General features: G+C 38.0%; 1 protein-coding gene across 1 annotated transcript in view; it reads left to right on the top strand.

The window, feature by feature from the left end:
• Positions 1-8,771, top strand: part of gga3a (golgi associated, gamma adaptin ear containing, ARF binding protein 3a) — a 30,025-nt gene extending 21,254 nt beyond the window's left edge. The window contains exons 15-17 of the mRNA XM_061983707.2: positions 1,453-1,622; positions 7,436-7,546; positions 7,682-8,771. Of these exons, the coding sequence (XP_061839691.1) occupies positions 1,453-1,622; positions 7,436-7,546; positions 7,682-7,792 (392 nt within the window). The 3' untranslated portion in view covers positions 7,793-8,771. The remainder of the gene's footprint in view (positions 1-1,452; positions 1,623-7,435; positions 7,547-7,681) is intronic.
• The last annotated feature ends 5,787 nt before the right edge of the window (positions 8,772-14,558 follow it).

Below are 14,558 nucleotides of genomic sequence, written 5' to 3' on the forward strand. Positions count from 1 at the left end.
GCCGCGTGTCTGAGACCCCTGGTTTATACATAGCACAAAGCAAAAAAAAAACCGTTGTATGCAGTGTTATTTCATTTTAAATTTCAAAAGAGTTTTGTGGCTCCCATTGTTTTCTTTTATTTGTGAAACGGGTCAAAATGGCTCTTTGAGTGGTAAATCACTGCAAATCACTGTGATGTCACATCGTAGTCAGACTGCAAAACCCTGCACACAGAGGCATCCAAAAACTATAAGCTCACGCCCAAATGCATCAACCTTTGATTTGATGCTTTGGCAGTGTTGAACACGAGTATCAAACATTTATAAATCAGAAAAGATTACATTTGTCATAGGTCCCCTTTAACCTAATCATACAAGTTATTGAATTTAAAGGGGAACTGTACTTTTTTGGGAATTTTGCCTATCGTTCACAATCATTATGAGATGGATGTTATTTTTATTTTATTTTTTGCATTCTAAATATTAAATAAATGCAATCAAAAGTTCGCTTACAATGGAGCCTATGGGAGCCGTACGATTTCGCCTATAAAGCCCTAAAAAAATTATCCAAACATCTTCATTGTGGATTTAGATACATGATGTAAGTATATATCTAATGCAGTAACGGGCACATTTATAATAACATTTAATATTTACGTATTTTGATCATTTTAAGCATACGCAGCACATTAATTTAAAAAATGCATCACGTTTGATTTTTTCCCCCTTCATCACTGATTATTACTCACTGTAGGTTTTATGAGAGCCAACTGACATAATAAAGCATCACTTACTGTACAATGTTTGCTTTCATTAGAATGCCGACTATTAGGATGAAGAACGACTCATAATCCTTACAAAGAAGCATATTTTTTGTGACGTTCTCGCTATTTTCGGTCAAAGTGTACCAACTCAGACTTCCTCTGTCCAGGTGAGTTGCAAACTTCCAGGGAACAAGGATGAGAGGAAGCAGCAGACCACTCAATGATGTAAACATAGGAACACAGGAAGTTGATCACGGCGCCGCTATAAATACTTTGTCTGCGTTAGCGCTAATGATAACAATATCTCTAACACTTGGTTAATATTCAAGTCACGTAATGTAAATTTAATATTGTTTGAATGGTTGGTTATTGGATTTTATGGGTGAATTAGAGGACCTCTAATTGGCTCTGCTGTAAGTGGACTTTAATGTACGTTTATTTACAAGTTAGAATGCGTTAAAAAAAAATGCATCCGTCGTCATGTCTTTCCTAATGATTGTGAACGATAGGCAAAATAAAAAAGTGCAGTTCCCCTTTAATCTTGGTAAAGGTGGATGAACCCTGAGGAATTGTGTCAAAACAAAATTGCAAAAATGTATGAGATGCAATTTGCAGTCAGGGGAAATAACCTGTTGACAAAGGTTAATGCCACTAATTTAACAAACCTGCTGGTACGTGCTCGGAAAGCTGAACTTCTGTTTTATTTTAGGTAAACTGTGTCCCATCACAGCGTACGACGAGAGCGGCGTTCGTGTGCTGCTACATTTTGCGAGCGACTGTCCCCCTGGCTGCTCTGATGTTTTGGTGATTGTTGCGTCCGTGCTAAATACATCTCCTCTCCCTGTCTGCGACTTTGTACTGCAGGCTGCAGTTCCCAAGGTAAATCCTCTTTTAATCCCTTGGTAATTCACACTTAATTGCTATTCAAAAGTCCTTTCGTGTCATGAAGAGTCCTCTGCATAATGTAAATAAGATTCAGTACAACAGCTTGTCTCCAAAGTTATGCCTTACTTGAAAGCCACACCTCTGCCAAGGTTGTTTAGTGAAACTGCACATTTGCATTCTTTATATGGAGTGTATGAAGTGTAGACACATTTGGATAACATTGGGGTCTAAAATTAATTTTATGATATGCATTGACGCCTCTTGCGATAACAATATATATCACATTTAAGGATGGGTATAGAATTTGGTACTTTTATAGGCAGAAGTGAGAACCCATCATTCTTATTTCTCATGACCACAGAGAAGTGAGAATGATGGGTTCTCACTTCTCTGTGAAGCACTTTGAGTGTCTAGAAAAGCGCTGTATAAATCTAATCCATTATTATCATTATTATTATTATTATGACCAAATTCTCCTCCCCAGATGTTGTACTGCTTTGAATGAAATGGAATGAATGAATGTGTCTACCAATATGGATCAAATTGGACTTTAAGACACAACAAATGTTATCAAACAAAATCTGTTTTCATTTCATGGCATGACATACTCCGGCTGCATCTAGTTGTGTAGGTTATCAATGGCATAGTGCAGTTCATTGATCACAATATCTATCTCAACCAGAACAAAATCTGTTTTCATGGAGCATAGATAGTACTGCTTCAGATACAAATAAATAGAAATACTCTAAATACTATATTTTTTTTACTAAAGACAATGGGACCAAAAAGTATAACAAAGAGCATATGAATTTAAGTTAAAAAAACAACAAAAAAACACTCATCTAAACCTCACCTGGTGTAAAGGTCAGCGCTCGTCACTGCATAAAGCATCTTAGAATTGCAGCTGTGTACAAAGTCTATTATATAATACTTGCAAATGAGACTCAGAAATAGAAATAGAACTTTTGATGGGCCTGCTACCTGTGCCCTGGACCTCTGGCCGGGGGTCACCGGAAGCCACCGTACTTTTAAAATGGTGCGGAGTGACCGAATCTGGGAGTTTTAGATGTAACGGTACAAAATTATCTACAGGGCTAGCCTAAATCGTTAGCTTGCTAACAGAAAATGCCAACACGTAGCATGTGTGGTAACGTTGGCATGCTAAAAGTTAGCATGTGTCACATACCAAGTTAAATGAATGTAAGGTGTATGGCTGTGGAATTAGAAAAAAATAGTTTAAAAGCAGCTAAATAAAGTTAGCATGCTATTGTTAGCATGCTAACATTTAGCATGTGTCACAAGTTCTATGACTCTAAGGTGTATGGTAGTGGAATTATAGAAAAAAGTGTGAACTTAGCAGAAAAAGTTAGCATGCAAATGTTAGCATGCTAATAAGTAGCATGTTACACATACACAGACTCTAAGGTGTATGGCTGTCTAATTAAAAAAAAAAAGCGTAAAATTAGCAAAAAATACGTTAGCACTTTAATGTTAGCATGCACGCTGGCATGCTAACGTTAGCGAGTGTCACATTCCAAGGTATATGACTCCCAAGGTTTTAGTCATATCATTTTAGAGGATTAGAGAAAAAAGTGTAATATTAGCTGGAAAAGTTGCCATGCTAATGTTAGCATACTAGCTAGCATGCTAACGTTAAGAAGCTAGCACAGGGCTGGGTAAGAAGAAACGTTAGCATGCTAATGTAAGAAACGCTAGCAAAAAAACTTTTTATGCTAATAGTTAACGTGCGTTATGCAAACCTGCTCGACACCAACGCACAAGGAAAAAAATATGATTTATGTACTGGGGGGGTGGGGGGGCATGTTGTGTGCCCATTCAATGGGGGTCTGGCGGCAGATTTCTTTGAATTTATCGTTGGAAATGCATCTGCTTTGAGTGTCGCAGGATATCCACACATTCTTGCTATCTCTGTCGTAGCATAGCTTACGTCGGTAAAGTGTGCGGAACAAACGACTGACCATTTTTGTCGGCTTTCCCACACCCTCGTATTTTGAACAACATTCGTCCAATTTCTTGCCACTTTCGCATCTTTGGGCCACTGGTGCAACTTGAATCCGTTCCTGCTCGTGTTGTTACACCCTCCGACAACACACCGACGAGACATGATTTTCTCCAAGGTACGGAAAACAGTCGAAAAAACGGAAAATAACAGAGCTGATTTGATTCTGTGTTTGTAATGTGTTTGAGAAAATGGCGGATTGCTTCCCGATGTGACGTCACGTTGTGACGTCATCGCTCCGAGAGCGAATAATAGAAAGGCGTTTAATTCGCCAAAATTCACCCATTTAGAGTTCGGAAATCGGTTAAAAAAATATATGGTCTTTTTTCTGCAACATCAAGGTATATATTGACGCTTACATAGGTCTGGTGATAATGTTCCCCTTTAAGTGCCATAATGATATGCACATAGCACTATAAAGTGCCATGATGTATACAGTTAGATGATGTCTAGATTGGGTTATATAGGTGCGAGATTATAACTTAAAATTTATTTTTTTCTACCGTTGTATTTATTATTGTGTGGTCACAAATCTGTTTACTTTTGAACCAGGCTTTTTATTGACTTCTAAGAGTAACAAAGCTGGAGAATTCCCGAGTAGTGAACCGTTCCACAGTAAGCTTACCTTGTGGAGAGAAAAAAACTATTTGACCAAAAGAGAGTTATCGCAGTCTCCCCTGGTGATGGCCCTTGTGGTAGCCTCTAACAAATAAACAAAACACAGCCACCTCTGGTTTGAAGTGCACTCTCAACTATCCTTACAACCAAATGGAATACTAACAAGAGTGATTCCACCCAAATGACTGTTGTTTGCCAGCAGAGGTCTCACTTATCGGGTTGTAACCACTGTCATTTTTGCACCACAAAAGAGCACAATTATTTTTGTTGTTTTCTTGTTTGTAGCTCAGAGGATAAATACTTGTATCCTGCTTTGTCCTCACAGACTAGAGCTGTCCTATGTGATACTTGAACTTGAACTGAGAAAGCCTGCTCGTATGAGAGACAAAACCTCTGCTTAGACAACCTAACCAGTCCAGTTACTAATTCATCCAGAGAATACGATGACCTGAATTAATGAGAATACAGTGCAGACAATGTAGTTTATTTTTGCTTTAATGACTCAAAATTAATTAAAAATTTTCAAGGATGTGTTGCATTACTGCTCTTTGTCCCACACACTCTGCCGAGGGGTGACATGCGGTGAGGTTCATACCTGATGAGGCACTGACATGTTTTGAAACTTTAACTTCTCGTGCTCTAATCCAGTGGTCCCCAACCACCGGGCCACGGCCCGGTTCCGGTCCTTGGATCGATCGGTACCGGGCCGCACAAGAAATTAAAAAAATTAAAGAATTAGATTTTTTTTTTTTTTTTTAATTAAATCAACATAAAAAACACAAGATACACTTACAATTAGTGCACCAACCCAAAAAAAACTCCCTCCCCCATTTACACTCATTCACACTCATTCACACAAAAGGGTTGTTTCTTTCTGTTATTAATATTTCTGTTTCCTACATTATATATCAATATAGATTAATATAGTCTGCGGGGATACAGTCCGTAAGCACACATGAGTGTATTTCTTTATGACAAAAATAAAAATAAAAATTTTAAAAAATACCATTCCTCTGCTCTAATCCATAGCTTCTTGTTGGGCCGCGAGCGCCCTCTAGAGGGCAGTCAAAACATCAGTTTCTCAGCTATGGTCGTATACAGTAATCAGCTGTAATACACTTAATCAGTTGTATGTAATACACTTTTCCACCACTTGCGGCAGTAATGCCAATCTCAAACAAACAGAAGTGTGGAGCTAAAGTCATAGAAGTTTATTTAAGCGCCAAAATTATGACTAAAGTGCTGAAGCTGTATTTTCATTTGCATTTTAATTTTATTGACAGTTTGTTGAGAAACAAATGCATTATTGATTTAGTTATTTATTTTAGCACAACATAATTGTATGTAAATGTATTTTTGTCAGTTATTTATGGATCCCTTCTTATGCAGTATATTTGGTGAGTATTTGTTTTTCTAATCAGCCTGGCCTAAGCCTAAAGCTATGTTCACACTGCAGGGTTGGATGTCCAAAATTGGATTTTGTCTCATGTGAGTGCAAACTGACCCACATCATGATGTGATATGGCTACAGTGTTTTTACGGAAGCATGGCTCCAATTCTAGTAGGTCTCAGTCGTGGGGCATTTGTGGCAAGTTTAAGGATTTTGTGCAGTCAAAGCCAATATTTTCTAAATTGAATTATTGCGCGTAGAAGATTAGGAAGGAAGCAATCATTTTGACTCTAGGAGTTTGTGGGACATTTGTTTCGATGACTGCTCTGAAGAGCGTGTCGGCGAGCAGTCACAGACAGGAGTGGTCGAACATTGACGTGAGTTCCTAAAACACATTGTTTTTGCCCGTTTTCTGCTCATTTGTCAATCAATTATTTATTTTGCAACCATCTCTTTTGGCAAAAAATTATGACGCCTATTGTTTTTTGATGACGTATTGGTCGGATGAATGTGACCGTAGCGTTCACACTGCAGTCGCATCGGATACATATCCGATTTATATCCACATACGAAAGAGGCCTGGTTGGCATTTGAAAAATTCGGAATTGTACTGTTCACATTGACATGGAAAAAATCTGACTATGGTCACATATGGGCAAAAAATTGGAATTGACCTGCAGTGTGAACAAGGTCTAAGTAGGGATGTCCGATAATGGCTTTTTGCCGATATCCGATATTCCGATATTGTCCAACTCTTTAATTACCGATACTGATACCAACCGATACCGATATCAACAGATATATGCAGTCGTGGAATTAACACATTATTATGCCTAATTTGGACAACCAGGTATGGTGAAGATAAGGTACTTTTTAAAAAAAATTATAAAATAAGATAAATAAATTAAAAACATTTTCTTGAATAAAAAAGAAAGTAAAACAATATAAAAACAGTTACATAGAAACTAGTAATTAATGAAAATGAGTAAAATTAACTGTTAAAGGTTAGTACTATTTGTGGACCAGCATCACGCACAATACATTATATTGATATATAATGTAGGAACCAGAATATTAATAACAGAAAGAAACAACCCTTTTGTGTGAATGAGTGTAAATGGGGGTGGGAGGTTTTTTGGGTTGGTGCACTAATTGTAAGTGTATCTTGTGTTTTTTATGTTGATTTAATTAAAAAAAAAAAAAAAAAAAAACGATACCGATAATAAAAAAACGATACCGATAATTTCCGATATTACATTTTAACGCATTTATCGGCCGATTATATCGACAGGCCGAAATTATCGGACATCCCTAGGTCTAAGGTTTACGTATGAAATAAATACTAAGCTTTGTGATTAACACATGGTTTCATATCCTTTGACAAGTTGTAAACTGTAAATAGATGAAATATGATTTAATATCAAGAGTAAGGGTAATTAACTAATTCCGTAGTGGAAAAGTTTGGACCTGAAGTCAAAATTGTTAAGAACTCCTGCTCTAATCAACATTACTGCACGTTGCTCATTACGAGGATAGCAAGAAAATTGTTTCTAGCTTTCTGCTGTAAAAAGCCATAAGAGATTGTATGAAGTCACATGTTTTATTTGTGACAGATTTCAAAGAAATTCTTGCAGTCATTCAGTTGTGCTTTGGTAAAATAACAAACTGACATCATCACAAACTGTGCAGAAATCATTCTACTTGATAAAAAAAAAAAAAAGGAGATGAGTAGGACTGCCATGTTGACATGTGTTTGTGTGTTTTTCCTCTTTTATTGAGACAATGAAAGTGAGATTGCAGCCACCCTCGGGTACACAGCTGGCTTCCTTCAACCCCATCGCACCTCCTGCTACCATCAGTCAAGTCATGCTGCTTTCCAATCCACACAAGGTAGTGTTTATAGCCTGGAGCTCTCATGCATTGGTCCAGTATTGTTTTGCTTGCCTTTGACCGTGTGTGGACATGTGTGTGTGTGTGTGTGTGCGTGTACGTGTGTTTGTGTGCGTGTGGTTACGTACTTTGCAGGAAAAAGTTCGCATGAGGTTCAAGTTGACATTCACGCTAGGACAGCAGCATTACGCAGACGTCGGCGAAGTTAATGACTTTCCACCTCCTGACAGATGGGGTGCTCTGTAGCCCCGCCCATCTCCTTTCCCTTCGAAATTCTTCTATTTATCTGGGCAATGAGAAAGAAACGGCTTCTAGGATTATGTCTGTTTATTTATTTATTTTCAACTTTTGTACCCTTATTTAACGAGAAGGTAAGCTTGAATAGTCACAGTCTTGTTCAATACATACGCCAAGGCTTTAGTACGAATCAAAAAGAGATTTCTTCTATACTGTTTGTATTAGGTTAAGTTCAAATTAAGTATTGTTGTTACACTTTGGAACAGGAATATTACAACTAAATTGTTTTAGCTGCCATGTTTCCAGAAAGCTATGGACCTGTGGGCGAGACTTCTCCCGTTCACTATAATCATATGTTTTTCTGTGAAACCAGTGTCCTCTACAGTAGACATTTGATTTTGGCTTTTTTATTTTATCAGAGTTATAGGAGCCCTCTGCTATTTGTTAAGAATCTGCTGCAAAAATGTCAGTCTCTCACAAGTCTTTTTGAACCAAACTCGTGTATAATAGCCCAAATGATGAAAAAGAGAAGACCTAAAATAAACCTTGGGGAAGACCACAAGTATAACTAAAGAAGTCGATCAATGACTACTCACTGCATCTAAAGTAAACAAGGTACTGCAACATAAACCACATTACGAAGAAAAAAATTGTAAATGCCAATAAAGGAGAGGACTTCAAGGGGTGCATTGGGGACTGCCTCAGTTATGTAAATCACACCCCAGTGTTCTATATTTGCATGCATGGTTGAAATGACAAGCATCTGCTAATGTGTTAACAGTGGTCCAAGTTCCTCTATACAACAGGAGCACTACTGTTTTTAAGAATTTGCTGAAAAAATGTTTTGTCTCCCAAGTTTTGAACTCAACCAGGTAACTTTGCTCCCACTTCAGCCATTTGAACAGCCCTGCTTTAGAAGGTCTAGCAATGTTGTCAAAATTCAGAAATATTGATTGTAATTCTAAAGTTGGATTTACAAACCCAGTTTCCATATGAGTTGGGAAATTGTGTGAGATGTAAATATAAACGGAATACAATGATTTGCAAATCCTTTTCAACCCATATTCAGTTGAATGCACTACAAAGACAAGATATTTGATGTTCAAACTCAAAACTTTATTTTTTTTTGCAAATAATAATTAACTTAGAATTTCATGGCTGCAACACGTGCCAAAGTAGTTGGGAAAGGGCATGTTCACCACTGTGTTACATGGCCTTTCCTTTTAATAACACTCAGTAAACATTTGGGAACTGAGGAGACACATTTTTTAAGCTTCTCAGGTGGAATTATTTCCCATTCTTGCTTGATGTACAGCTTAAGTTGTTCAACAGTCCGGGGGTCTCCGTTGTGGTATTTTAGGCTTCATAATGCGCCACACATTTTCAATGGGAGACAAGTCTGGACTACAGGTAGGACAGTCTAGTACCGCACTCTTTTACTATGAAGCCACGTTGATGTAACACGTGGCTTGGCATTGTCTTGCTGAAATAAGCAGGGGCGTCCATGGTAACGTTGCTTGGATGGCAACATATGTTGCTCCAAAACCTGTATGTACCTTTCAGCATTAATGGCGCCTTCACAGATGTGTAAGTTACCCATGTCTTGGGCACTAATACACCCCCATGCCATCACAGATGCTGGCTTTTCAACTTTGCGCCTATAACAATCTGGATGGTTCTTTTCCTCTTTGGTCCGGAGGACACGACGTCCACAGTTTCCAAAAACAATTTGAAATGTGGACTTGTCAGACCACAGAACACTTTTCCACTTTGTATCATCCATCTTAGATGAGCTCAGGCCCAGCGAAGCCGACGGCGTTTCTGGGTGTTGTTGATAAACGGTTTTCGCCTTGCATAGGAGAGTTTTAACTTGCACTTACAGATGTAGCGACCAATTGTAGTTATACTGACAGTGGGTTTCTGAAGTGTTCCTGAGCCCATGTGGTGATATCCTTTACACACTGATGTCGCTTGTTGATGCAGTACAGCCTGAGGGACCGAAGGTCACGGGCTTAGCTGCTTACGTGCAGTGATTTCTCCAGATTCTCTGAACCCTTTGTTGATATTACGGACCGTAGATGGTGAAATCCCTAAATTCCTTGCAATAACTGGTTGAGAAAGGTTTTTCTTAAACTGTTCAACAATTTGCTCACGCATTTGTTGACAAAGTGGTGACCCTCGCCCCATCCTTGTTTGTCAATGACTGAGCATTTCATGGAATCTACTTTTATACCCAATCATGGCACCCACCTGTTCCCAATTTGCCTGTTCACCTGTGGGATGTTCCAAAAAAGTGTTTGATGAGCATTCCTCAACTTTATCAGTATTTATTGCCACCTTTCCCAACTTCTTTGTCACGTGTTGCTGGCATCAAATTCTAAAGTTAATGATTATTTGCAACAACAAAAAAATGTTTATCAGTTTGAACATCAAATATGTTGTTTTTGTAGCATATTCAACTGAATATAGGTTGAAAATGATTTGCAAATCATTGTATTCCGTTTATATTTATATCTAACACAATTTCCCAACTCATATGGAAACAGGGTTTGTACATGGATCTCAATTGAATACATATATTTTGACTGTGGCATACAAGAGACTATTTTGTTTAGATTTTAAGAGTCTGTTCATTCCTTCCAGACGATTGTTGTATTTAATTATTTACTATCACACTATTTATTGTTTTTGGTGGGTGGAAGGGTTACAACATTTTAACTTATGGATATACTGTTCCATGAGCAATTATTCAGGCTCTTAAAGGGGAACTGCACTTTTTTTGGAATTTTGCCTATCGTTCACAATCTTTATTAAATAAAAGTACCGGTACACGTCTTTTTTTTTTAATTAGGATTTTAAAGATGATAAAAAAAAGCTTGGAAGATGCGCCTAATTGGAGTCACCGTCGTAGCCTTCAAAGCCCTCTATCAACGTTTTATATACACACTGCAGGTCTATACATAATGTAGTAACAGACACGTTCAGTATTTCAATATATACCGTATTTTGATCATTTTTATCAATTCCGGAACTGACTTCTTGCGCGCATAGGTTTTCGTTTCCATAGCAGCACACGTCTGACTTCAGGCAACAACTGTGTCCTCCTTCCGGATACAAACGCTAGTTTGTGTTCTAATCATGGCAGACTTGGTAACAGACAACAAAAACAACTATTTGTGGACAAATGAGGATTCACAACCTTTTCTTTTTTCACCTGAATAAACAAAGGATTAACTACAAAGAAGAGGGTGAAACGTTGTGGCAGACAGAAGCCGAGAGAGTGAGCTGAAAGCGATACAAAGCTGTAAATGTGGAATTTGAAGCCAAGCTATTTGGACATAAATGGAGTGCTTGCCCAAACAGACAGGAAAACATGTCCCTGGCCAGCTGGATCAGACAGGCAATTGTCCATCGAGTGAGTCACATTGATTAATTGATTGAGACTTTTATTAGTAGATTGCACAGTACAGTATATATTCCGTACAATTGACCTCTAAATGGTAACACTCGAATACGTTTTTCAACTTGTTTAAGTCGGTGTCCACGTTAATCAATTCATGGCAATATTAATAGCACGTCATGCGTGTTATTACAACTACAGTACATACGCTGTCTGGCTAGCTGTGTACATACAAAACATGAAATGTGGGCTAATACTTTACAGATACTGTAATATGATTGTTTGTTTTTCAGTTAGTACAGATGTGCATTACAAACTCAAACACGTTTTGTCTTGCCGTAGTTAGCTTTTACGGCTAATACCAAAGCACGGTAGACAAAGAGTTCTTCAGTGTTCGTTTTTACAATAACAATGTCGCTACAGCTTGGTTGTTATACAGTTACGGAACATAAATTAAGTATTGGTGACGGTTTCTGAATGCATTTTTAAAGTGATTTAGAGACCGAATAGATTGCTTCCACTAGCTCCATTGCTAGCTACCTACAATTGGGGGTTAAATCACCAAAAATTATTCCCGGGCGCAGCCATCGCTGCTGCCCACTGTTCCCCTCACTTCCCAGGGGGTGATCAAGGGTGATGGGTCAAATGCAGAGAATAATTTTGCCACACCTAGTGACGTTTTAACTTAACAATGAGCCGATTTTTATACGTTAGAATTAGAGATGTCCAATAATGGCTTTTTTACCGATATCCGATGTTCCGATATTGTCCAACTCTTAATTACCGATACCGATATCAACCGATACCGATATATACAGTCGTGGAATTAACACATTATTATGCCTAATTTTGTTGTGATGCCCCGCTGGATGCATTAAACAATGTAACAAGGTTTTCCAAAATAAATCAACTCAAATTATGGAAAAAAAATGCCAACATGGCACTGCCATATTTATTATTGAAGTCACAAAGTGCATTATTTTTTCATAACATGTTCACTACTGCCTAGTTTCTCTTGTTATATTCTTATTTTACTGTTATATTTTTATTCTCATAGTTGCTTTTTATTTTTATTCTTATTGTAATGTTTTTCTATTCTGTTTCCATTTATACCCCCATTATTTACTTTTTACTTTTTAAATTCGATCTCAATTCTGTACACTGCTGGTGGAATTTTAATTTTCCTGAGGGAACTCTCCTGAAGGAATCAATAAAGTACTATCTATCTATCTATCCAAACAGCAGCTTGGAATTTGAGACATGCTCTCCCTGAGAGGGACTATGAGAGGTTGAGGTGGGCGGGGTTGAGGTGGGGGGGGGGATAGAGGTCAGCAGGGGTGGAGGGTTATATTGTAGCGTCCCGGAAGAGTTAGTACTACAAGGGATTCTGGGTATTTGTTCTGTTGTGTTTATGTTGCGTTACGGTGAGGATGTTCTCCCGAAATGTGTTTGTCATTCTTGTTGGGTGTGGGTTCATAGTGTGGCGCATATTTGTAACAGTGTTAAAGTTGTTTATACGGCTACCCTCGGTGTGACCTGTATAGCTGTTGACCAAGTATGTCTTGCATCAATTCGTAATGAGTAAAGCCAGTAGATATTATGTGACCGGGATGGCACGCACATAAAGGAAGTGCCTTAAGATTTATTGTCTCTCTGTACCTCTCCCTACGTCCGTGTATACAGCGGCGTTTAAAAACGTCATACATTTTACTTTTAAAAAACGATACCGATAGTAACGAAACCGATACCGATAATTTCCGAGATTACATTTTAAAGCATTTATCGGCCGATAATATCGGCAGCCCGATGTTATCGGACATCACTAGTTAGAATGCAACAAAAAAAATTGTTGTCTTCTTGTCTCATAATGATTGTAATTGATAGGCAAAATTCCCAAAACCAGTGCAGTTCCCCTTTTAAGGTAAGGACATTATTTTCTGTCATGTCCTGCCTAGTGGACAGATATTTTTCACTCTTGCCCTGAATTGAAATTGACGTAGTAGTCAATAAGCTCCTTCTTTTTCTGTATCCTCTTGTTGTGGGTTAGACCGGCTCGTACATGCACATGCATCCTCTGCTGTTGCCATTTCTAATAAATAAAAAAAATAGCATATAATTCCAATTTATATCTGTCAGTATCTCCGCTATGGAAACACTAAAAACTGGTGGGGAGAAGACACTAGGGGTGTGAATTTTTAGGCACCTGGCGAGTCGATCTGATTCCTGGGCTGACAATTCGATTCAGAATCAATTCTCGATGCAACATGATTCTCGCAGTGTATTATTTGGTATAATTATAATGAAACTTTTTCAAAACAGGTTGCATGTTAGAAAAGCTACTTCTGGTTGCAAAGAGATGATGAAAAGTGACTCTTATTTTTAACTATGAATTGATTTAGAATCGAGATGAATAAGAATCGGATGTGAATCAATGTTGTGTGCACCCCTGGAAGAGGCTGTCAAAGTGGAGGCACGTAAATAAAAACACCCACAAAACCAGAAAGTGGCTTGAAAACGGTCTTTAAAAGTTAAAGTTAAAGTAGCAATGATTGTCACACACACACGAGGTGTGGCAAAATGATTCTCTGCATTTGACCCATCAAACTTGATCACCCCCTGGGAGGTGAGGGGAGCAATGGGCAGCAGCGATGGCCGTGCCCGGGAATCATTTTTGGTGATTTAACCCCCAATTCCAACCCTTGATGCTGAGTGCCAAGCAGGGAGGTAATGGGTCCCATGTTTATAGTCTTTAGTATGACTCGGCCGGGGTTTGAACTCACGACCTACCGATCTTAGGGCGGACAACATGATCTTTGCAACATTTTGACCAAAGAACCACCATTACATGAAAGTGTTTTAAATATGACCTCTTCGAGCTAGTTGTTGACAACCAAAAAGAGATTATTCTACTTGATAACTGCTTTATTTAAGGTAATGATAGGTATGTATAATGATTGTTTTTGCCTCTTTCTTGTTTCCCATATGAAGGAAACATTTGTTGACGAATTGAATGTACGGTGAATAAATAAATAAAAATAAGCTTTTATCTTTTTGTGAAGATGTTCTACATCAGGAATGTCAAACTCATTTTAGATCGGGGGCCACATGGAGAAAAATCTACTCGCAAGGCAGCCGGACTGGTAAAATCACGGCACGATAACTTAAAAATAAAGACAACTTCAGATTGTTTTCTTTGTTTAAAAATAGAACAAGCACATTCTGAAATTGCACAAATCCTATTGTTGTTGGGTTTTTTTGTTCAATTACCTGTTGTGGTTAATAGTATATATACTTTGTCGTTATTTATATTTTCTGAATAAATTATGTGACCATGTTCAGCAGTCAACTCATTGGTGGTTTTCAATGTATCAAGAT

Source organism: Nerophis lumbriciformis, linkage group LG25, assembly GCF_033978685.3.
Source record: "Nerophis lumbriciformis linkage group LG25, RoL_Nlum_v2.1, whole genome shotgun sequence".
Classification (NCBI taxonomy): Eukaryota; Metazoa; Chordata; class Actinopteri; order Syngnathiformes; family Syngnathidae; genus Nerophis; species Nerophis lumbriciformis.